The sequence below is a fragment of the Neopsephotus bourkii genome, unplaced genomic scaffold, assembly GCF_033783945.1.
Source record: "Neopsephotus bourkii isolate Nb327-2 ecotype Australia unplaced genomic scaffold, CSIRO-AGI_Nbou_v1 NB_1825, whole genome shotgun sequence".
In the NCBI taxonomy this organism is placed as follows: domain Eukaryota; kingdom Metazoa; phylum Chordata; class Aves; order Psittaciformes; family Psittacidae; genus Neopsephotus; species Neopsephotus bourkii.
The window spans coordinates 11,475,011-11,497,924 of record NW_026902298.1 but is presented as its reverse complement, the minus strand read 5'-3'; the positions used below and the strand labels follow the sequence as shown (position 1 = coordinate 11,497,924).

The following is a 22,914-nucleotide window of genomic DNA, read 5'->3' as shown; positions in this document are numbered from 1 at the left end:
GTGCTGAAGGAATGGGGCAACATGGAGACAGTTTTCTTGCCCCTGTGGAAAATCATAATGTTGTTTGCAAAAGCAAAGAAGAGAAATTCAGACACTAGTATAGCCATGTTGTCCGTCCTTGGTTTTGGGATGCATATGTTTTCTACAGCTTAAGACCTGACATCACATATTAGGAAAGCTTTCATGAAAATAAATATCAGAGGCTCTAACTTTATATCTCAGCTGAAACGTGATGTTTCCAGCCAAAAATACTTCAAATACCAAACTGTGAGTATCAGCTGGTTATAACTCACAGGAGAAAAAGCAGTGCATTTAATAATCAGCACTGTTTCTTCTATTTATCATGACTATCTGAAAAATGCTTTTGCACAGGTATTTTCCAGCTCTATGTTTGCTTTTGAAACCCGATGTGCTTACAGCGTGTCCAGGAGGTATACACCTTGTAATCCTGGAGACTCCCAGGAGTTAGACATGTAGCAGTTTGACTGAGTTTAGTTTTGCATTGCTGAGATTTGATAATAGCAGCAAATCAAAGATTAGAGTTGCATTAACTCACAAATCTCCAAACTGTGGCTTTTCAACTGCATGTTGTTGATGAGCTGTTTGAGAGCAGTTTCCATGCTGGGACTGTGTCATGCAAGCAGCCCTATTGCTTGTGCTGGTACAAGAAATAATCTCCATCTGCATTCTGGAGTCATGCTGGGTTCAACCTGTGGGATTCATGGGGAGGCACAGCTCTCTAGTGCGTTATGCATGCCCACACTTCTTCTTCTGGCTTCTCTGATGTTTACAAACAGCGGCTGATTTCTAGGCTCTTTCTATAAGTTAAACAGATGAAGGGGGGAGGTGGAAGGGAACACTGAACAGGCAAATCTGAGAATCTATTGTGGTATCTTAGTGCTGGTTGATCTTAAAAGTCCAGCATTTTAGATCCCAACATTCTATGGGAGAGCAGGGGGAAGTATTTCAGTTGGTCACTGCCTTTCTCCTGGAGAATGAAAAGGGGATGAAACAGCTACATAAGGGTACATGGTTGTCTCCGTCAGCTGAAGATCTGGATACCTCATGAACAGTAAAACTAAAGCAAGGAAAGGAGGAAGAGAACAACGTAAAGGGATAGGAGTCTGTTGTATCTGAACCTGTGCTTCAGGAAGGCTGTCTGCCAGCTGTGGGATAGCCACACTATCTTTTGCAGTTCTGCCATGCAAAGTTCGTATTTTCCTTGGATGGAGTGAAGAATTGAGACCTCACACCTTAACATTTTGCTTTTTAAATAGTTCATATATTTTTCAACAGTTACTAGAATCTATATAACTTGTCTGTGCTTTTATCTCCATGGCAATGCTAATATCCTCTCTTCATGGTAGCTCTACAACAAGTAAGCCCGGGTCAAAATTTTCCCTTCTAGAGCTATAATTAGAGGCACAGCCCATTAGTGAAGAAAAATATGAAGGGTATGAAGGAGATGAAAGTTCCCTTTCTTGGTGTTAATGGTCCTACCACATTTCACTAGGATTAGAAAAAGAACTAATTCTACATGCTAATCCCCATATGCATGCATAAATGGAGAAGCATGGTTTTGCATATGGGCACTGTCTCTTGCAAGCATATAAGCATACAAACATTAAATGTTTGCCCTGCAATGGATTTCTAAGAGCGTGTAAGACCTGTAAAAGGAATTCAAACAGTCTGTGAAGTACTTCTGTGTGGTTTTGTGGTGAGGATAAGGTAGGAATCTCCTTTCCACACCCCTCTTAATCCACTGCTGTGAATTGGGTCTGAGATCGAACTGGATTCATGTCAGAACAGTGGTTCTGTATTGTACCTTCAGCTCTGAATCATTGTTGTCACCCACTTTGTGTGCAACTTCAATTATTTATAAATACAAGGCAGAACATCCTTTGACTGATGTACTGCCAGGCATTGTTTTACTATGTATGCCCCCGTCATTCCTGTTCACACAGCATCCCCAGTGCCTGGTTTAACACATGGTGAATTATATCCCTCTCTTGCAGCTTTTGCTCCAAGTCATTATCTGGAAGCCTCTGTTCTTACTAAAGTGAGACCAGCACCTAGAGAATGAGGGAAGGTCCTCTAGAGGTCAGTTATCAGCCAAAGACTGGAGCTTGCTCTAAACCTGATCTATAAAAAGGGAGTTGGTCACCTATGGCACTATCTGGGCTGACTGCAAAACCTGCATGTGGATTGCATATTACACTAACTAAAGGAATGTTATTTAGTAGTAGGAATTCTGTGATTACAAATAGTTGAAGTGTTCAAGACCCTCTGGAACTAGACACCATTCCAGGTACTGATGTCTGCAATAGCCTGACCTAATAGGCAGCTTGAACACAGACCTGCTTCGGGGGATATTGTCTGGGTTATATCAGAACTTTTTCTGCCTTGATATTGGACTTGGCCCTCAATATTTGGTGTATTGTCAGCTTTTCTCAGTGGCAACCTATTTTAAGCAGAAGCTGTTGAATGTAGGTAGTATTTAAAGCTACAGAGAGTGTGCCTGTGTGAGAAGTGTCTCTGCCAGTTACTGCATCCACACAGTGATACTGACATTTCTCTTTTCACTGTAGATTGACAGGTAGTTGTCCCTGCCTGTTTCACTAGGTAGTTCAACAGCATTGCCACTATTCCAGAGCATTACTATGGGTCTAATGCAGGGCAGTGGATGCTTTGTGGATCAGTGATCAGGTTGGAAAACCCACCTGGTAGAGACACTAAGAGGGTACTATGTCAGGGCAGGGGCATGTGTCTAAAACTGTAGTGGGCAAGCACTTGAATTAGTTTACATCCTCAAATATACTGTAGAGCTTAGAAGAGTTCACAGAGGGCCCAGTAGAGAAACAAGCCACTGCTGTTATCTCTCCTCTCTAGGGTATTAATTTTTACACAATTAATTTACTGATCAAACAGTAGTGCAATCAGTATACTGGAACTTACCTGTCATTAGGAGAAATACTTATGCAGTCCTTTCCTGTTGTGCAATCTAAAACCAGATATAAGTCAAGATGTCATCTGGTGCAATGGCCCCACCAAGCCTAATGGCCTGAGAGAAGAATCCACTGAGAGTACCGGTAATGCCAAATGAATCTCCTCTTATAGCAGATACTTTAGGACACCAGTCTGCTTTTGCAGCACAATTTTCATAAGGCCATGTAACTGTGCTTAATCAAGATGGACATTTGCAAATGCTGACAAGTGTCTTAAATGTAGTAGTAGACACCTCTTGTAGGTAGGGCCTTCTATTGAGATGCAGTTCAACCTATCAGTGAGACAAGAATCTCTGGCATCTCCGAGTGCAGACACTCAATGCAGATGGAGCTACAGGCCTGGTTGCAAAAGAAGCAAAGCTCCACCAGCACTAAGTGGAAGCCACAGCTAATACTCCGAGTCTGTCTGCTGCAGTGCCTCATGCTGTTATTTCCCTCCCTTTCCCACCACTAACAGCAAGTAGAGGGAGTGATGCTCCAGTTAATAATTTATGAATGTCCAGTACTGTTAGGCCAATATTTAATTAAGCCTTAACACTGTAAGGTACAACTTACACTGGAATAAAATTATCACAGTTCAGTGCTACCAATATTCTTTTGGATCACAGGTCCTGAGCATGGACAGTGCTAGTCTGGCTTCTCATCCCTGTTGAGAAGAAACTTTACTCTAGGGAGAGGAGATCATAAAATGGATGATAGGAAGATTCTGGCCAGAAGCACTGCTTAAAGAAAGCACTGTAACTTTGCAAGCATTATCATGTCAATGCCTCCTTCATGTAAAAAATTATACTGCCTGCGTAGGTAGAAAAAAACCCCAAACTTCAAAAGGTCAAGAGACACCCCCGTATGAATTCTATGGTTCATGATAGGGGTGAAGTATTATCTACAGCTTTGTTCTGGCATCCTGAGAACAAATCGCTGGTGATTCCAAATGTCAGCAGAACCTACTAGCAGAGCTCTGCTGTCTGTGCAGTTCAGAGTCCTTGGCAGGAGTTCAAAGTAAAAATGAATCTGAACATTTCAGAGGTCTGGGAAGCCCATACGTGAATCCAGTTATGTACCCTGGCATTTTGGCAGAGACAGTTTTCTGTTGTAGGACTTTGAAGGCTACGTAAAACATAAATTGCCTTTGTGCTCCATAGCTAAAGGCATATGAAATACAGAAGCTTTAAGTGAACCTAAGAGTTCAAACTCGCTTTCTTTTTCACTTTCTTTCCCTCATTAAAATTATCAAAACCTGCTTTCATTGCCAAATATGTGGCCTTTTATGAAATGGAGCTTCCAGTTGCTTTCAAGGCTGGATTTTTCAATTAATCTCATCTGAGTTTTAATTTTTGGGAATACAAACATAGGAGCTTTCACAGCTTATTTGGTACAAAAATGCTTTCAAACCTTATTAGTTTATGTTGCTTAGTGATACAAAGCTAATCACATACTATAGGAACAAAGGGACTACCTTTATTAAATTAGAAAAATAAACTGAAACTGGTACTTTCATTCTCAAAGAACACATTTTAATCAAAGAAGGGTGAAAATGTGAACTTCAGACAAAACAAAGTTCTTGCCCAGTCTGAGAATTAAACAGATGGGGTACCTGATTACTGCTGTCAAACTGAAGCAGCAGATTAGCCCTGTGGAAATCAGTGGGAATTTTGTACGACTTCAGTGATGAAAGGATTTTATTCCCTGAATGCTCCTATAACTTATCTAATGAGCAGGAGGTGCAACTATTATGCTTTATAATGGCTATTCTTACTTTCTCATTTATGCCATCCTTCCAGGTGGCAGCATTTCTACCTACTGTGGGCAGTATCTGCAGGGATGTGCATTGTATATAAGATGCATGGCAGGTGAAAAATCAGGCTCCAAGGATCCTTTGTTGCCAACAATATGCCTTTTCTTATACAATCGATTTTGTAAAAAAACAAAATCCTTCTAGAAAATGCCAGTATCTGCTGGTGGAAATGCTTTGGCCATTTTATGTAAACATCACGAAATACTGCCTGCCACAGTGTAACAGAAACTCATTCTTTCTTGGTGCTTTGAGAACAAAGTGACCATGGTCATAGTTCAGTGTCTCTTCACATCAGGTTTGCTGTATCTGTTTTGCCATGTAAGTTTGTGAAAGGCTCTGTCACAGGCATTAAGCTGCTAGCCTCATTTAAGAGTGCTCTTTCAAAGAACCTTAAAGAAACACAACAAAGAACCACAAGTAATAACACAATAAGCCAAACTGGTATTTAAAGTTCAGGATTTTACATAATTGAGCAAAAAAACATTTGCATTCAGATAAGTGGGCAGACTGATGAGAATACAGCTCCAGAAGGTAATGGGTAAGTGCTGTATCCCTGTGCAGAAGGATCTTTATTAAGGAGGTTTGAAATGGATTTTATATAAGAACTTTCCCAATAACAGGGGAAAAAAAACCACCCTAGACTGAAGCCAAAGTACTATTTGTAATCCACACCAGCAACATGTACAGAGTTCTTTTCATATATCTACTTGAGAGCTTGATGATCTCAGCTTAGTAAGAGGGCTGATATATTTTTTCTTTCCATTACTGCCATTTTCAGTATTGTATAAATCACATCTTTATAGTCTTGCTTAGGGCTCTCCTGTAATAATAGTATATTTAACATGCCCAAGTGTGTTAGTAATGTAACACCACCAAATGGGGGGGGGGAGGGGGAATAAAAAACCATTATGAAAGCAAAGGTCAATAACAAGTAGCTTTCCAGCTGATTTTTAGTGTTTATGGTAAGGAAGGAGAATGTATTAGAATCACCAATAGTAAAAGTTGGTTACAAGAGACAAATCTGTCAATGCCTTTATTTTGCTCTCCCACTGTAAGAAAGCTTACAGTGACCTGCAGCTGAGATGCAGAATAGAATAGGGTCTATCAAGTTCTGAAAGGTTTGCCAGTGGCGTAGTCTATCTCACTGTTCTGCAAATACCTCGGAAGCTTTCTTGGTACTTCATGGTGGAGCTATGACGCTGCCTCTTCATGCATACATGGGATGTGACTATAAGCCAAAAACCTCAAGAAACAATGAACCCTAGACCAGAAATGTCAGATCTCTTGAGCTATGTGCAATATCCATGAAGAGAATAGCTTTGAGAGTTGAACTAATTCATTCTTAACAGTTGTTATCTGTAAGGTGGAAATAAGTTTGAGATTTTAATGAACATTTCACAGTGTCTGGTCTTTATATTTTGCCTTTCAGCTCAGATGGTGAAAACAGTTAAATCTGTGTTCCCCTTGCCAACTTTTCATTCTGTTCTCAGTAAGGCTTAAGACATGCAGATATACCAGGAACATTGTTTGGGCTGTATAGTCTCAATCCTCTCATTACCAAATGATGCAGCATCAGTGTTCAGTCATGAGTATGTTTTAATGCACAACATTACCCCTATTACACAGTATTTTATTAAACAGATCTGATTAAACAGAACTGTTCTATAGCATTCATAGCATATATAGATATTGATTATAGCATATATAAATACTGAAAAGACATCAGCAGAAAAATATTTCCTTATTTTAATCTCAGATGCTCTCAAATCTTGCAGTGCTTGCATTAATTTGTGCAGCCAGTACTGTTACAAGTGACAATTTTAATAGTTTATGCTCACCAAATCTACTTTAAACATGTACTGGGACCAGTATTATTTAATATATTCATCAATGATTTAGATGAGGGAATTGAGTGTACTATCAGCAAGTTTGCTGATGACACTAAGCTGGGAGGGGTGGCCGACACGCCAGAAGGCTGTGCTGCCATCCAGAGGGACCTGGACAGGCTGGAGAGCTGGGCGGGGAATAACTTGATGAAATATAACAAGGGAAAGTGTAGAGTCCTGCATCTGGGCAGGAACAACCCCAGGTTCCAGTATAGGCTGGGGAGCGACCTGTTAGAGAGCAGTGTAGGGGAGAGGGACCTGGGGGTCCTGGTGGACGACAGGGTGACCATGAGCCGACACTGTGCCCTTGTGGCCAAGAAGGCCAATGGCATCCTGGGGTGTATTAGAAGGGGGGTGGTTAGTAGGTCGAGAGAGGTCCTCCTTCCCCTCTACTCTGCCCTGGTGAGACCTCATCTGGAATATTGTGTCCAGTTCTGGGCCCCTCAGTTTAAGAAGGACAGGGACCTGCTGGAGAGAGTCCAGCGCAGGGCAACTAAGATGATTAAGGGAGTGGAGCATCTCCCTTATGAGGAAAGACTGAGGGAGCTGGGTCTCTATAGTTTGGAGAAGAGGAGATTGAGGGGTGACCTTATTAGTGTATATAAATATATAAAGGGGGAGTGTCATGAGGATGGAGCCAGGCTCTTCTCAGTGGCAAACAATGATAGGACAAGGGGCAATGGGTACAAACTGGAACACAAGAGGTTCCACTTAAACTTGAGAAGAAACTTCTTCTCAGTGAGGGTGACGGAACACTGGAACAGGCTGCCCAGGGAGGTTGTGGAGTCTCCTTCTCTGGAGACATTCAAAACCCGCCTGGACACGTTCCTGTGTAACCTTATCTAGGTGTTCCTGCTCCGGCAGGGGGATTGGACTAGATGATCTTTTGAGGTCCCTTCCAATCTCTAGCATACTGTGATACTGTGATAATAGTTTATTCAGAAACATCAAAATCTCTTCCTTTCCATCTGCAGGACTGGCTCCAAGACAGACCTGCTGCTGGCCAAGGCAGAGCCCATCAGTGATGCTGGTAGCACCTTAGAGATAACACAGCTAAGAAGATGGGGGGTGAAGGGTGGTGGTGGTGCGGATATGCAATGGAAACTGCAGCCAGAGAGAAGAGTTACAGTATGTGAGAGAAACAGCTCTGCAGATATCAAGTTCAATGCAGGTGGTGCTCTGGGCTCCAGAGCAGAGATTTTCCTGTAGCTGCAGCCCATGGAGGTCCATGGTGGAGCAGATTCTACCTGAAGCCTCATGCCAGAGTAGGTGGATGCCCAAAGCAGGCTGTGACCCTGTGCACAGCCCATGCCAGAGCAGGCTCCTGGCAGGACCTGTGGCCCCATGGAGGAGCCCACACTGGAGCAGGTTTGCTGCAGGACTTGTGACCCTGAGGGGACCCAGGCTGCAGCATTCTGTTCCTGAAGGACTGCACCATGGGGGACCCACACTGGAGCAGTTCATGAGGAGTTGCAGCTCATGGGAAGGACTCACACTGGAGAAGTCCATGGAGCACTGTCTCCAGTGTGATGAAAACTATCCCTGGGGTACCACTCTACCTCTGCTTTCCAAGGTGGTTCTGTACACTGGAAAAAAAAAAAACAGTTATGAAGCAGCAAAAAAATGAACTGCTTTTCCTCCACTGTGCACTGAGTGAAGGCATTTCTAGCCTTTAAGCTGGCACATTTTTCCTTTTATGGTTTCTGGTTAAATAGGGTCTACTATACTGAAGAACAATTTAGAAGACATACATGACTGCTAAGGGCATATCCTTGAGAGAAGTCATTGCAAAGTTTCTAAGTCAAGGGGTAAAAAAAAAAGGAATAAAAGCAATCTTTCCTCTTTTGGATTTAAACACTTGCCAAGTAGTTAAGTTCTCAATATTCACTCAATATTCAACTGTGGAATACTACTAAATCAGAAAAAACTGAACTCTCATCACCACTACTTACTTAATGTTGTTTTATCTCCCAGCAAATGTTGTATCTCCAGATACCTGGTATCTCCAGGTATCATTACTTCGAATTACCCTTCCTTTTGTTTCGTCTGGCTTCACTCATTGCATCAAACCATTTGCTAGCAGGTGTGTGACTGTGCCCCATGATAGCTTTAAAGCAATACATGAGAACACAAGCCAAAGCCTTTCCACACTGGCACAGGCTGCCCAGAGAAGCAGTGGCTGCCCCACCCCTGGCAGTGTTCAAGGCCAGGTTGGACAGGGCTTGGAGCAACCTGGTCCAGTGGATGGTGTCCCTGCCCATGACAGGGATTTGGAACTGGATGAGCTTTAAAGTCCCTTCCAAACCAGACCATTCTATGATGTCTTTGCCACCCAAGAGCAGACCCTGATGTGAAGCAGAGGCAGTGGGTGCAGCCCCACCCTGTGAGGTTGGAGACCTGGTATGTTGGTTGAGAATAGCATGAGAAAAAGGCCAGAAAGCCCCAATTCCTCCCAAGAACTCAGCTCTTGACCAGAATCAATGAACCAACAAGCAGCACACACCAAGGATGGAGCCTAGAGAACAAACTCCTCATCCTGGCCAAACACCACCTCCTTGCCTGGCTATGGCTGAGTGCTATCTCCCTTTGCTGCACTCCCATCAGGTACATAACGGAAAACTGAGGTGGCCAGTGCGTTACAATTTGTAAAGCACTTAAACATCAAACGCCAGCAATCGTTTGTTACTAAAGCGTGCCCAGCTGTGCTGCTCAGCTCCGAACCCCCCGCAGCACCGCGATGTGCCACAGCGACCCCCAACAAGATGGCGGCCCCTGACCCCCGCGCTTCCTCTTCCGGCCGGGGTTGCCATGGCGCTGCCCCCCCTCGGCCCACCCCCTGCTCTCGCCGCTGTGTGTTTACACCGGGCAGGAGGAGCCGGAGCATCAGCGCCGGGGGACACGGGGACACAGCCGACGGCCGCCCGCCCGCCCTCCATCCATCCCTGCCGGGCGGTGCTGCGGGAGGCGCGGCATGAAGGTGATGCTGGCGGCATGGGGGTCCCGCCGGGCGGGGTTCGGCTGGGCCGCGGCGGGTACCGGTAGCTCTGGGGGGAAGAGGGGTAGGCGCAGGGCCCTCGGTAAGCATTAGCTTGAGGTGCTCGCCGGTCGCTCTCGTAATAAAGTGCAACTTCCAGAAGCTTCTCACTTCGCGGGGGATGTGGTGCTGCTTCTTGGAGCCGTCGCCTGAGGAAGATTTACCCCCTTCTCTCCATTACAGTCCAGTTGTTGCCTGCGGCGCTGTGAGGGAGCCGGGGGAGGCTGCCTGGCCCGCTCCTCCTCTGGGCTTGTGTCTCTGCATGGAAATAGCCCTACTTTCCTCATTGCTTCTTCCCTCACGGCTGTACTCGTGTAGGCAGTTCTACTGCCCCAAGCAGCCGTGGGGTTTGGTGCTGCTGGTATGCTCCTGGGGGCAGTAGCGCTGGTGCTCACCGGTGCTGCTTCTCTCACAGGCCCTTTCAGTAGTGTGGAGGAGACCATCGACTTTCTCCTTAGTCTGCTGTGGTAAAACTGTCAGGGTAGAAGTGGGCTGACCCATGCCGGCAGGCAGCTTTGGTGCTGTGGGAGAGGTGGATGCTAAGGCTGGCTGGGTTATAATGGTAATAATAATAATATACTGGCTCTTAGCTGAGAGGTTGTCTCTTCATTTGTGTTGGTTAGTAGCCAGGAGTGCTGTGTTATTGTTTTCCTTCCCATTGTTTTCTGTCCTGTCTCTTTAATTCGCAGGTGCATGACTTCTGAAACGGGTCCCTCACGTTAATCAGTTTGAAACACAAGGCACCCCAGGCATTCCCTGTCTCCTGAATTTGTCCAGCAGCAAAAAAAAAGGAATTATTGATCAGCTAGATTGTAAGCTCTTTGAGGTAGAAACTGTATGTTTCTATGGTCTGTGTATGGTCTATGATCTGCCCCTATCCTGATGGAGAAATTTGGCTCAGGCCTTCCTCCAAGCCTCTTGAGTCAAGTAAGTGTGTGTTCGGAGTTTCCCAGCCTGTGCACGTGTTGGGTTCTGGGCGCTACACGTCTTGTTTACTCAGGTTGACAATTGTCTCTGTGCACAAGGGGCCCTCAACTATCAGTGTCTGCACAGCTGACGTGGAAGAAAAGGGACAGTTTCCGACTGCGTTAAATAAATCTATATAAAATGAATGTTTCCTTCTGTTCAGTGTTGTTGTTTTGTTTTGCATTTGTTCAAAGCCTGACAGTAAAGAGTAATTTCACTTTTCTTCCTCTCTGAATGCTTGTTAGTTCTAATAGTGTAGGATAACAAAAAGTATGCATGATGCAGCTGTTGGTAAACAGTGCTGTGGCTCTGGGTGAGTTGTTGACTTATACTGCAAAACAAAAACCTCAGAGTGCTGCCTGAAGAGTGCCTCCAGCTTGAGGCCAAAGCCAAAAAGATTTCCTGCAGCTCCTGTTTTATTACATGCAGAGTAAACATCTGATTTTTCTTGCTAAGCCCATTACTTCCACTGAATTCCTTTTTTGCCCCACTGGAGTGGGGAAGGCTTGTGGCTATTTTAGATGGGCTTATTCAAAATACACAAAAGGTGTGAATGGAGTCATGTTCTGATTGCAAGGAAAATGTATGTGTTTGTGTGGGGAGAGTATATTCCTTTTTTAAGCAGTCATCAGGTTTAAACACTGTGTAGAGCTTTTCAGTATAAAAGGATTCACAGCTTTCCCTCTGAGAGTGTTTTCTTTCCGTGTATGTTTCTTTCCAAATGTGCTACCTTTTGCTGTAGCAGTTGCCTCAGCTTCCTTTTTGTAAGCTCATTGCAGCTGCATGATTTGAAGTCTTAAGCTGGGGTGGGGGGATAATTAAGTTTTTAATTAACAAGTGGCATGCATCAAAAGTGCGGTGTTTTACCCCTTAAAAGGGGGAGGAAAGAAGAAGTGAGGCAGAAAAAGAGGTGTCCGTCTGGTGTGGGAAATGAGAATCCCTTTTATGGACCTGATCCAAATAGTTCAGTGTGAGCTGAAAATAAGTCAAAGTTTAAGATGTTGATCATTGCAGGGAATACATCAGAACCAAGCTTTTTTGAAAAGTCATCTTACCTGTTTCTCTCCTAATTGTTATTAATCCTTGGGAAATACATCTGTCTTTGTGTATTTTAGCAGTATGGGATTGGAGCCTTTCTCATTGATGCTGGCTAGCAGGTTGCTGAGAAAGCAGAGTTGTCAAAGTAAAACAAGTTAATGCTACTGTGCATATGATGACCTGCCTACTAGGCAAAGGAAGAAGCAGGTGAGGAGACCCATCAGGGGAGTTCTGCTGTGGAAGTGATCATTCACTAATGTCTGATTGTTGCAGAGGAAGCTGAAGCTTGATGTATCTTATTTTTAAGTCAGTCAAATAACTTAAGTATCCTGTTTAAAAGATGGACTGAAATAAAGCAGCATGGCAAAGTCATGCTTTAAAGCTTGAGGGACTGAAACTGAATTGGATTTGAGGCAGTATCTGTGTGTACTTTGCTTCTATTCCCAACTCTTTCAAGCAATGGTGGTGCAGAAAGATGGTATTTCTGGGCCTTTTTTGGGCTATGCAGAATACAAAACTGGTTAAAGCCCTTATTTCCTGCACTGTAGGACAGGAATGAGAAGCAGTCAGCTTGGAAGTGGACCATCTTGATGTGTAGGAATAAATGGTACAATTTTAATACACCAAGAGCATTTGCTTTTCTTCAAAGGCAGATCCTCTGATTGCAAGAAAATATGCCTTTTCAGGCTGCATTAGGGGCCTGGATAACAGGCCTATCAGGTGGGAAGGACGCTGGTTAGGGAAGTGGAGAATTGTGAGGAGATGGCCAACTCCCCTTCGGTCCATCACAGTATCAGCTACCAATTACTATCCCACAATACAGCCTGTTTCCAGTGTATTTCTCTTGTGGCAAAACACTGATTGATGTCTCTGGGCTTGAGGAGCACTGGAGAATGTGCCCTGTATAGCAGAACCTCTCCATGCCTTACCTTCAACTGGTGAATGAATTGTGGCACTAAGGTAGTCCCTGATGGCTACTGGGTATGGTTGCTGCTGCAGTGACTGTTTGTAACACTGCTCCTGTCACTGCTCTAACTTAAATCAAAAATCAAAGGAATGAAAAGCATTCAGAGTTAGGTGATATTGAAGCACTTGTTTGGGAGAACAAGCTCAAGATGTGATTTCACTTAAGTAGCTGCTCCCCTTTTTTATTGAATGTAATTCTCCAAAGTAGAATGAGAGTTTGTGCTTTGGCATGTGATCACATTTATGTTACATGTTTTGGGATAAGACAAGTGTCATAAATGTGACATTTTGCTTTGAGAAACAGCTATATTTAAGAGAAGGAACATGAATTTACTGCTTATAGTTCTGTTTGTCTTACTGCTTGTGATACTTGACGTTGGCAGATGGATCCCAGAGATCAGATAAAAGCATGAAGATGAAGCATCTGAAGTTGTGGAAAGCCTGAGTGAATACTTCTCTTGCTTGCATTTACAGACAGCTCTGTTCCTGAAGGATGAAGGATGTCATGGTTTATCCTCTCAAAACTTGATGTATATGTAACTTCTTTTTTATGCTGTTTAGCAGGGCACTTGACAGTTGAAATGAAAAGTATTTGGGAAAGGAACAGCATATAAAAAGGAGACAAAAGGTGTTGCTTCTATGGAGTATATAGTAAATTCATTATAGGAAGCAGGAGGAGAGCGAATCTAAGATATGGAGTAAAAGGGAACAAACATGGACTGTATAATCTGTAGATAATTCTGACTTGACTGTTTGCCTGTCATTGGTCACGTCTGGTTTTCTTTGTTGGTGAACTGCCTTACAAACTTTCTGGTGGTTTTCTGAGTGTTGCAGCTGAATTTCAGAGGGATGGGAAGAGGTTATGTGCCTTTAAAGTTCTGGGGAAGGTACATGTTTACCTTGGTCAGGGCAGTAGCCAAGCTCTTAAGCAGTTTCTTCAACATAAGTGTTGATCCCGGCTGAACCTGTTGAAGTCACAGAAGTTGTTTGTGTTAGCAAATCTTACAATCTGAATGCTTCTGCAGAGCTTCCTAAGGTCTGGTGCAATTCTTGGGCTTCCTTTCAATCTAAAAAGAAAATCATCTGTGAGGGAGGGACGATGAAAATCATCACCTTGCAGGTCCTTAAAAGTAAGAGGCAGCCATTGCCAAAAGCTATTGCTGCCAGAATTAATTTTTACTTTTAAGTTGTGTTGCTTGCATTCGTAATGGTGGTTTTCTCTATCTGATGGTTGTTTATTTGCTCAGTGAAATAAGTCTGGTTAGAATCTTGGATGGGGCAGGTTGTGATATTTCTCGCACTTAGTCTGGAAGCAAATGAGATCTCTGTGAAGTCTGAAATAAAAGGGATGTTCTTGCTGGCAGGGCTTCTGGCTGTTAAGTTTAAGGCATACAGGCTAAGGTGTAAAATTGGAGAGCTTGATAGTACCAGAAGATGCAATGTTAGTTCTGTAGAGTATATAAATATTTTATGTGAAAGTTTTTCCTTTAAAACATTACAACAATAAATGCATAGAACAGTAAGTAATCCCAATCTAAAAGATCTCTGATCTCAGTTCAGAACTCCTTTGTAAGGAAGGAAATACTTAGCTACCTAGCCATCAACAAAACCAGTTTAAAATTGGTGTGATAGATACATCATATTCTGATCTCCCAGGTAATTCAGAAGTGCTTGATGTTTTGCAGACAATTTGTTTAGCAATTCCTGATGAAATAAGGAAACAGAAGTTAGTTCTGGATTGAAGAACATATTCTTCCCATTGAAATTGCCTGAATCAGTGAATGCCGGTTACCAATATGATTTAATTGATATTTCTGAGATGTTGTTATTGGTAATTATTTAGTTGCTTTCGAATTGGTTTGCTTTGACCAGGGTCATGCTTTGGTCCTGCATCATTCCATGTCATACTTCTCTCTGTTTCAGAGCCTGCTGAGTATTTCTGTGAAGGCTGTTTTTACTGTGTATTGTCCTGCCCCCAAATTCAACAGTTGCTGGTGTGTGAGTTATTCTGTGCAATTACACTTTCCCTTCATGTAACTTGTTCTTTTCCAAACAAATGCAATTCAGCACAGTCAGATTTTGAATATAAGCAGTGTTTAGGACAAGGCATATCCTTCCTTGTGGAGACAGTGGTTTAAACTAGAATTGACAGCAGCTTACGCAGCCTCTTTTGGGGTAACCTTCCAGCCTTTGCACTGCTGCATGGCATCCTTTTGAGAACTACAGTGTTTAACCTGAGGGAAGTGAGGAGTGTTCTCTTTGGGCCAGGTCAGTACATGGTCAATTGAAGTGTGGCTGGTTTGTTGTTTGTAAAACAGTCTTTCTGTGCTAACACTGATGTAGGTAAAATTCAGATGGAAAACAAATGGTTGATCAAGACAAAATTCAATACAATAATTAGTTCAAGATCCAGAACTGTCTGAGCTGCCACTGAGCAGAATGTATTGGCTTTTTGCTATAGAAATGGTGTTACATGCTCCATATAAAGCGTGAATGGAAAAAGTGTAAACCAGACTGTTTACTGGCTTGCTGAATGGGGAATAGATTGTGGTGTCATTAGTGTTGCTGAAAAGTTATTTATGCCAAGTAAACCCTAATTAGGAATACTCATAGTACAAAGTTGTTTTCTTGCTTTAGAAAAAGGATTTTGACTCTTCTGCTGAGAACAATAGAACTCAATTTGAACTTTGCAACATTAAAACTTGCTCTTGTTGCCTCTCTCCTCCAGGATTGTTGTCAAGACAAAATTAGGTGGTGTTAAAGTTGTAGCCTCCCTGGTGTGTTTGTCCAAATGCAGAGAAGAACAAGTAATCTTATCAGCTTTTCTAGTTCTTTCTTGCAGTGTACTTTGAACAAAGGGCTGTAATTTTACGCTACTGTCATCCTCAGCATTTCTATTTCTGTGCTTTCCTTTAGTGTTTTAGGGGATTTATAACTGCAACTTTAATTCCCTTTGGGCTGAAACCTGGCACAGAAGCTCTCATTAGGAGCGAACCTTGTTTTGCAAAATCAAAAGCAAAGCATCCGTTAAGAGCCTTCCTTAAGCCTACAGGACATGGAGGAGCTGAATGTTTATTGTTGCAGATCAATTTTTCCCTTCTACAGGAAGAATCCAGCTGGCTTTGGAAACCTGTAACGTGTGGGTGTGCAATCAATAGTGATGGCAGATTCAAGTGGAACACTGTTAGATTTAGAAGACTTTAACTGAAGGTCTGAATTCCCCAATACACTGAAAATTCATTGCTTAAGTAAAAGCTGCAGCTGCAACCTGCCTACCAAAGGTACAGTGGTGGTTTAAAAGTTGCTCCTACTGTTTGAGAGTGGTTGGCTGAGCAGTACTATATAAGGAGGTGGTTGGGTTGTTCTGTGCTTCTGGAGTTAAGTACCTGTAAGCTCTCAGCTCCTTGGAAAAGGGAGTAATCCTGTTGAACTATCTACCCAGTCTCTGCTTGTTTAAAATCTTCTTATGCTTAAAAAACCCAATGAAAACAACAACAAAAACCCAAAGCAACATCAAAACTGCCCCAGCAGCCCTCCCAAAGACAACCCACCAAACTTCCTGAACCAACCAACAAACCAAAAAACCCTCACTAAACCCCAGCCCTCTTGTTTTCTGTAGGAACTGAGGCTTTATGTAATTGTGTAGAAGACAAAGGGACATTCTGAGCCACAAAGAGCTTTCATATAGAGAAGATGGAGTAATTTAATTTGATTAATCTTGAAGTATCAAAAATAAGTTCTGAGGAACTTCATAACAGTGCTTGGATAGAGGAGAGATCCCAAATTAACAATTATTAATGATGTCATTGTAGGAAGGCCTGATGAAGGTCAGCTTCATTATTACTGGATCTGACAAGCCTTTTGACATCTGCACACATTGAGCCCAGTCATAAGATCATAGAACCATGGAATGGTTTGAGTTGGAAAGCACCTTAAAGATCATCCAGTTCCAAGCCCCTGCCGTAGGCAGGAAGATGTATGATTTCTCAACCATTTGGAGGAAGTGAACCTGGGATGAGAAGGGCTGGGGTTTTTGTGTTTTTAGGAAGGAGCAAAGTATGTAAATGTACAGGAAACTCTGGTTTTTAGTCTTGTGGGCATGCAATAAATATTCTTTAAACATAATGCAAAAATAGGCAGTGCTTTCATGAAGATGACTTAAAAATGTCAGTGTAGTTTCCCAAAGCACTTAACAGACTGCTCTGTACTTGGGGATTACTTGTTTCTTACCACAGACCCACTAATTCTTGTAATCCTTTAGGGGTGCATCTGTCCTTTGCAGTTATCAGTTGAGATGTAGTTGATACTATATAAAAAGGGTGTTGGATCTGTTCTGGGAAAACTTTCGGGTGAAATCAGAGATGTAGAGGGATGAAGCCTGTGCTGCCACTAATTCTCTGCTGAATTGCCCTATTGGAGTTGTGCCTACCTAGAATACCAGGTCTGAACCTCAGCGTCAGGCAGGGCGAAGGATGTGTGATTTAGGTTGGCAGTTGAAGATTTTGCATAGAATGAACTAGGTCTGACCTTGTGGGCTCTTTAAAGGGAGACTTTGAGGAATGAGGCAGTTTTGAATAGTGAAAGAAGTGAGATTCTAGGCACAAGTCCAGAATGGAAATGAATGTGAAGATAAATGTCAGAAAGGAAAAACTGGAGTAAAGTATTCAGGAGTGAGAATGGAAATACAGAGATTTAGGTCAGGAAATAAATACTGCTTTCACTTGAAAATGCACAGGGAAAGTGGTAGCTAAAGCTGCAGGCTTTAGAATGATTTCTAAAGGGTACTCACAGAGCTCCAATACTGAACTGCTGCTGAAGTCATGGCAGTGGGCTTGACATTCCTCTACCTTCTATTCTGCATGGGGGAAATGATTACTAATAAAATTCAGTATAATGGAGAGGAGTATTCATTTGGTGGGTTTTCTTTTGGGTCTGCTCATGTGAGGAACATATATATTGAAGAATACTGCATATCTAGGGATTGAGTAGGTATGGCAAGAAGGAAGAGGATGGTAAGATACATGCTCCTTGGTTGTGAGCAGCAGTAAAGTGTCTTTTTACTAGTAGTCATAACTGGAGGAAACTTGAAGTAATTTGTCCCAAGCTCATTTAATTCCACTAATAACTTTTAACAGGATGGATTCGTTATTTATCTTTGATTCCCATTCTCCCCCTCTCCCTTTTGTTGGCCTTTTTTTGGGATTTTATTTTTTGCTATTCGTTAGCCTAATAATTAGCTCAGTGAGCTGTCAGTCAACAGACCCTATTTTGGTTTAAGATTATATACCATAATTAGTGTAATGCTAAATAACAAAAGTAGAGTCTTAAAGGCCTCAACGTGGTTGTGATGCTGCAGGGTAGGGTTGGTTTTGGGTTGTTTCAAGTTGGTCTGCAAGGACTTTTTAGAAACCTGTGCCATTTGCAGTGTTGACATACCTGTTGGGGCATTTGCAGTGACAGTCTCATGTCGCTGTTGACTTCCGTGCGAAATGGCCTGATAAGGGCTGTATGGTGCTGCGATTGCCCTCAATGAGGTGGGGGTTTTGTGGACTTAATACTCTGCTAAGACTGAGCTGATATAGGCTGCTTTTATGACCCTGCTGAAATAATTAGTTCATACGAATGTGGTGACAAATGCAGCTCTTGGTTTCAGTGTCATAAATGTAACTCAGTATCTTGTGGAAAATAGTGACCCTCACTGGATAGGAATTTTCTTTATCATGCATGGATTTATCACAACACTTGTAAAATATACAGTCTTTTAAATATAGTGAAAATATGAGCATATCACTGAAGTTCTGGTCAGGCATTGTGTCCCATGGAAAAGCATGAGGGGTAGTCTGAAGCACTTGTAGGGGGTTTGTCAACTCTTGTTTAGTTCGGTACTGCAGTCCTCTATCCATAAATCATAGCCTTCCATGAAACAGTGTAAAGCAGCAAACAAATACTAATTTACTGGGTCACAGCAGCCAATACTACTTGAGTTAAACTGCACTGTAAGGTCAGTAGTCATAGAGCATGGTCAGGAGACAAGATAATATGTTCCTCAGGCAATTTAGATCTTGCTTTGAAATATAACATAAAAATTGCCACTAAATCTTAGTAGTGCTCATAGTCAGAAACTCATCGATTGCTGAAAGGAATTGTGTGATGTACTTGCTTGTGAGAGCAGGGACCATCTCTGAAGAGCCAAGAGGTTTTTCTTAGTTGTATGTTCCTAGGCTCTGTGCCATAACCTGGCTATTCCTGTAATAAGACCTGTTTAAATCTGTGCTTCTCCAATGGCTCTAGTGAGAAATGGAACCACATTCCCAACTAAAAAGGCTATATAAACCCTAAATAATTGAAAAAATATTGTACAGTTAATAATCTACTGATGTTTCTGAACTGTTGGAGCATCTTCCTGCATACTGAATGTTTCTAGAGGGAGCATCAAAGCAAAGCAACATCTGTGTGCATTACTTCTGCCATGGGTGCAACTCAAGGGGGTTATTATGGAATTGCTGCACACTGCATGGCTGCTTGTCTGCAAGCCAGTAACTTACACTCAAGTATAACTGATGCTTCATTCTGTTGAGACCAACAACTTTAGCTATAATTTAGTTCTAAATCATCTTAAAAGACAATTTCCAGAATCTAGTCCCGGTAAGACAAAGATGGGATTTTTTTCCCTTTAAATTCCAAGTGATGATGAGTCTTGCTGTGTGTGGTAAATGGAGATTTGAATTTATTATTGTAATAATTGTGTGTGTTAGAAATAGTAATTTAGAAATTATGCTTCACTGTTCAGTTACTGGTTTTTAGTCTGCTCAGACCCTTGTAACTTTGTTTCCTAGCTTGAAGATTCCTTTGGGTTTTTAATTTCCCCATTCCTAAGTATTTCAACTGCAAACAAATCTCCCAGTAGCTCGCTTTCTCATCAGCTGAAGTGAGCTCCTTGTGTCCTTACTGTCTGGCATATTATCTAATCCTGTCATTATCTCTGTGGTACCTTTCTGAACTTCCTCCAATTTACCTCCTCTTGCTCTTCTCTTCTGTTTTGCAGGGACCTAGCTTAGAGACACAGATGGTGGAAGATGAAACTGAGACAAGAAGTGAAGAATTGCCTCCTCATCTGCGGGAAGAGCCTCCTGAAGGTACAGTACTGGCAGTCAGTGTAAACTCTTTACATTAAATTGGGAGAAATGTTCTGGCCAAGGAAGTCTTATTTATCTATCTGACTTGAGAGCCTACATTTGCCTATTTTCTGAGAGGGGTAAAGCTTCGTCAGTGCTGGCAGCTGAGCCAACCTCCAAGCCAGACGTCTAGCTAGCTCCTGGGCCTACTTCTGTATTCAAAGAAAGCTGCACCCACTGAGGTGGGGACATTGTTCTGCATCCTCTTTAACAATATGGTTTCTGATTAAAATTGTCCTGCTTGATTATCCTGTCTGTAGGCTTAGGAATAAAACGCATCCTTTACTGTGTTGTTTGTGATATTTTGAGCCTTCATTAGGGAAGACTTCCTAAGTAGCCATCTATTCTCTCCTTACCTTGCTCTGCAGCATCCTGCTATTGAAGTTGTCCCCAGCAGAGACTTGTCAAAGTAAGGTGTTCTAGTGATTTTGCTTTTTTCCGCTGTCTCTCTTGGAAGCCAGTTTAGCCATCTGAAGAGGAGGTAGTGAGATGCTGTCAGTCAGCAGGAGGCTCAAAAATGGCAATTTTAATTAAAAACCTTGTTTGCAATGACATGCCCTGGATTTAGACAGGGAATGGAATTTTCCCACTGTGTAAATGTTGCAGGCATTGTATATGTGCAACAAAACAGGCGTTGCTTCCTTTTGAATAGAAGCTGCTAACATTGCTGCAAGTGATGATACGTTTTAAGCTTTATCTCCAGTTCAGTGCCTTTTAAAACACAATCACTCATAATCATCATGAATAGCTTAAACAGCCCAGAGAGTGCTGAATTTCTTATTGGCAGCTTAGTGTTAAAATACCATGACATGTCTTTGGGAAATGTAAGTGTGCTTTATATTTTCTCTTTAAGAGAGTAAGATGCTGATGCAGCATTTCTGCTGTCAGCTGTTCTTAAAGGGAATATGACCCAAGTAGATGGTTTTAGGAATTTGCTGCTCCATCCCTTCTTGTTGAGCATTCCATTATAGTTTTCTCATTAAGTAGCAATTTCTTGTTGTGCCATTTCATCTACTCTTGTGTTGGCAATTACAGTATATAGAGGTAAGTGAAAGGCAGGTCAATTTTTGCAACTCCTATAAAGCCAGAGGAAGTAAATTTGAAAGATGTTATGATTTATATATATATATATATATATATATACACACACACAGAGGATATAATCTTGATGTAGTTCTCTTTTGTTACTCCCTTTTCTTTGTAAGTAATGCGAAGTCAGCATGTAATAAGAGAGCATTGTTGGAGTAAGAATGCTGGTCAGTAGCCTGAACTGATGATTACATGAGCCTAGAAACCATATCCTGGAATGTAAACCACAGGAGTTATTTTGTATCATCAGTTTATCAGGAATTAGATTTTTGGACTATGGCTTTGAATTGTGTAATCAGAAGGTTTTATTTTAATGTGGCTGAGTAGTTTTGCAAACTAAGTTTTTTGTGATTGAAAATGTTTGTTTCTGCCTGCAACCCTGCTGCTTTGGATGATGGTGAAAAATAGGAGTATTAATATTGCATTTCTGTACCTTGCTGGGTGGTCTGAAACAAATGTGTGCTCTGACTATGCCCACTTTGCTGGCATGAGGAAAAAGAACTCTTAACAGCAGAGCTGGTTTCATTAAGCAGTAGTATAGTAGGTACTGTTGAGTTCTCTCAAAGTCTGAGCTCAGTATGTACTATTAAAATACTCAGTGACATCAAGATTAGCAAAACAGGAGACATATTGGGAGCACAACTGGAACTAGAGGCTGCTTGGGAGAAGAGGTGGAAAAACTTCTGAAAGAGAGCCGTCAGGATTATGTTGATCTTACAGGTGGCTCTGTGTATTATTGGAGCTGAGTAACAGTAGTCTGCCTTAGAAGTTGCTGTCTACCAACAAAGACCAGCCAGAAGACCATGTAGTTGCAGGAGTGATTACAAATACTCCATGAAGTTCTACCATGCCATGCAGTACAGGTGTCATCTTGCTCTTCTACTGATTTCTGGCTTCTGATAGTGCTTTCACAGTTAAATCAAGTGCTTTGCAATAAATAAAGCATGTTGTCATGACTACTGCACTCCTGTTTCCTGGGATCTGTGAATTGGAGACTGTGTCTGTTTGCCTTCTGGTAATGAGTGCATAAGGGATGGAAAGCTCTCCAGAGTGTCTGTCTTTCTAGCACAATCCATTATTTCACCAGATTGCGTCACAGTCACTTCTTTTTCTAGCTTGCATTGCATATTTACTCTCCTCCTTTCAGGAGGGAATTGGGAGCACTGTGCTATACAAATACTGCAGGAAAAGAAAAGGTGAACCTTCAGGGATTGTCTTGTTTCTGAGCAGTGTTGCAGTGTGGCCTTCCACAAATACAGGGGCAGTTTTACAGGTCCCTCATGTACATAATTGAGTAGGTTTATGTGTGGGTAACAAGTGGTGGAGAACAGATGTTGGTTTTGGGTGTAGTGTGGCAACCGGTCAGTATTTGAGATGAGTTTTGTGGTGTGGGAGAAAGGGAGATTAGAGAAGAATCCCCCGGGCCCTAGAGTTATAACGGTAAGGAAACCTTGTGGTAAAATACAGCTGATGTAGTGTGCTGTTCCGTGGAGTTCCTGTAGTGAGCTCTGACAGGTTGTTTGGTTAAGAGTCCCATCCTTCCTTGGACGTTAACAGACCTGCAAACACAAAGGTCTGGGTCTCCTTAATGTGACATACGGGTTAAAAAGGAGATGAACCAGTAAACCCCTGAAAGACAACCAAGAAACTATCCAACAAAGTCTAGTTCGTGTATGTAATCTGAGTCCATTTATTTGATCTGCTGTCAAATGTAACTCTTATGTTTAAGTCAACAGAGTAAATGAGTAAAAAGTACAGCTGGTAACAGATCCTGCAGGTGGTATTAGATATCAAAGACAACTTTTGTTCTTTGAGGAAGATGTGTTATTACCAATGGCATGGATATAGATCAGAGAATGGTTTGGGTTGGAAGGGACCTTAAAGATCATTCAGTTCCAAACCCCTGCCATGGGCAGGGGCACTTTCCACCAGAGCACGTTAATCCACTCCCTGTCCAACC

At 42.2% G+C, this 22,914-nt stretch overlaps 1 protein-coding gene across 1 annotated transcript in view; it reads left to right on the top strand.

Annotated features, from left to right (window-relative positions):
* Window positions 1-9,479: 9,479 nt before the first annotated feature.
* Window positions 9,480-22,914, top strand: part of LOC133207001 (transmembrane protein 263-like) — a 198,808-nt gene continuing 185,373 nt past the window's right edge. Inside the window, 3 exon segments of the mRNA XM_061343456.1 lie at window positions 9,480-9,608; window positions 9,610-9,663; window positions 19,736-19,826. Coding sequence (XP_061199440.1) covers window positions 9,495-9,608; window positions 9,610-9,663; window positions 19,736-19,826 — 259 coding nt within the window. The 5' untranslated portion in view covers window positions 9,480-9,494.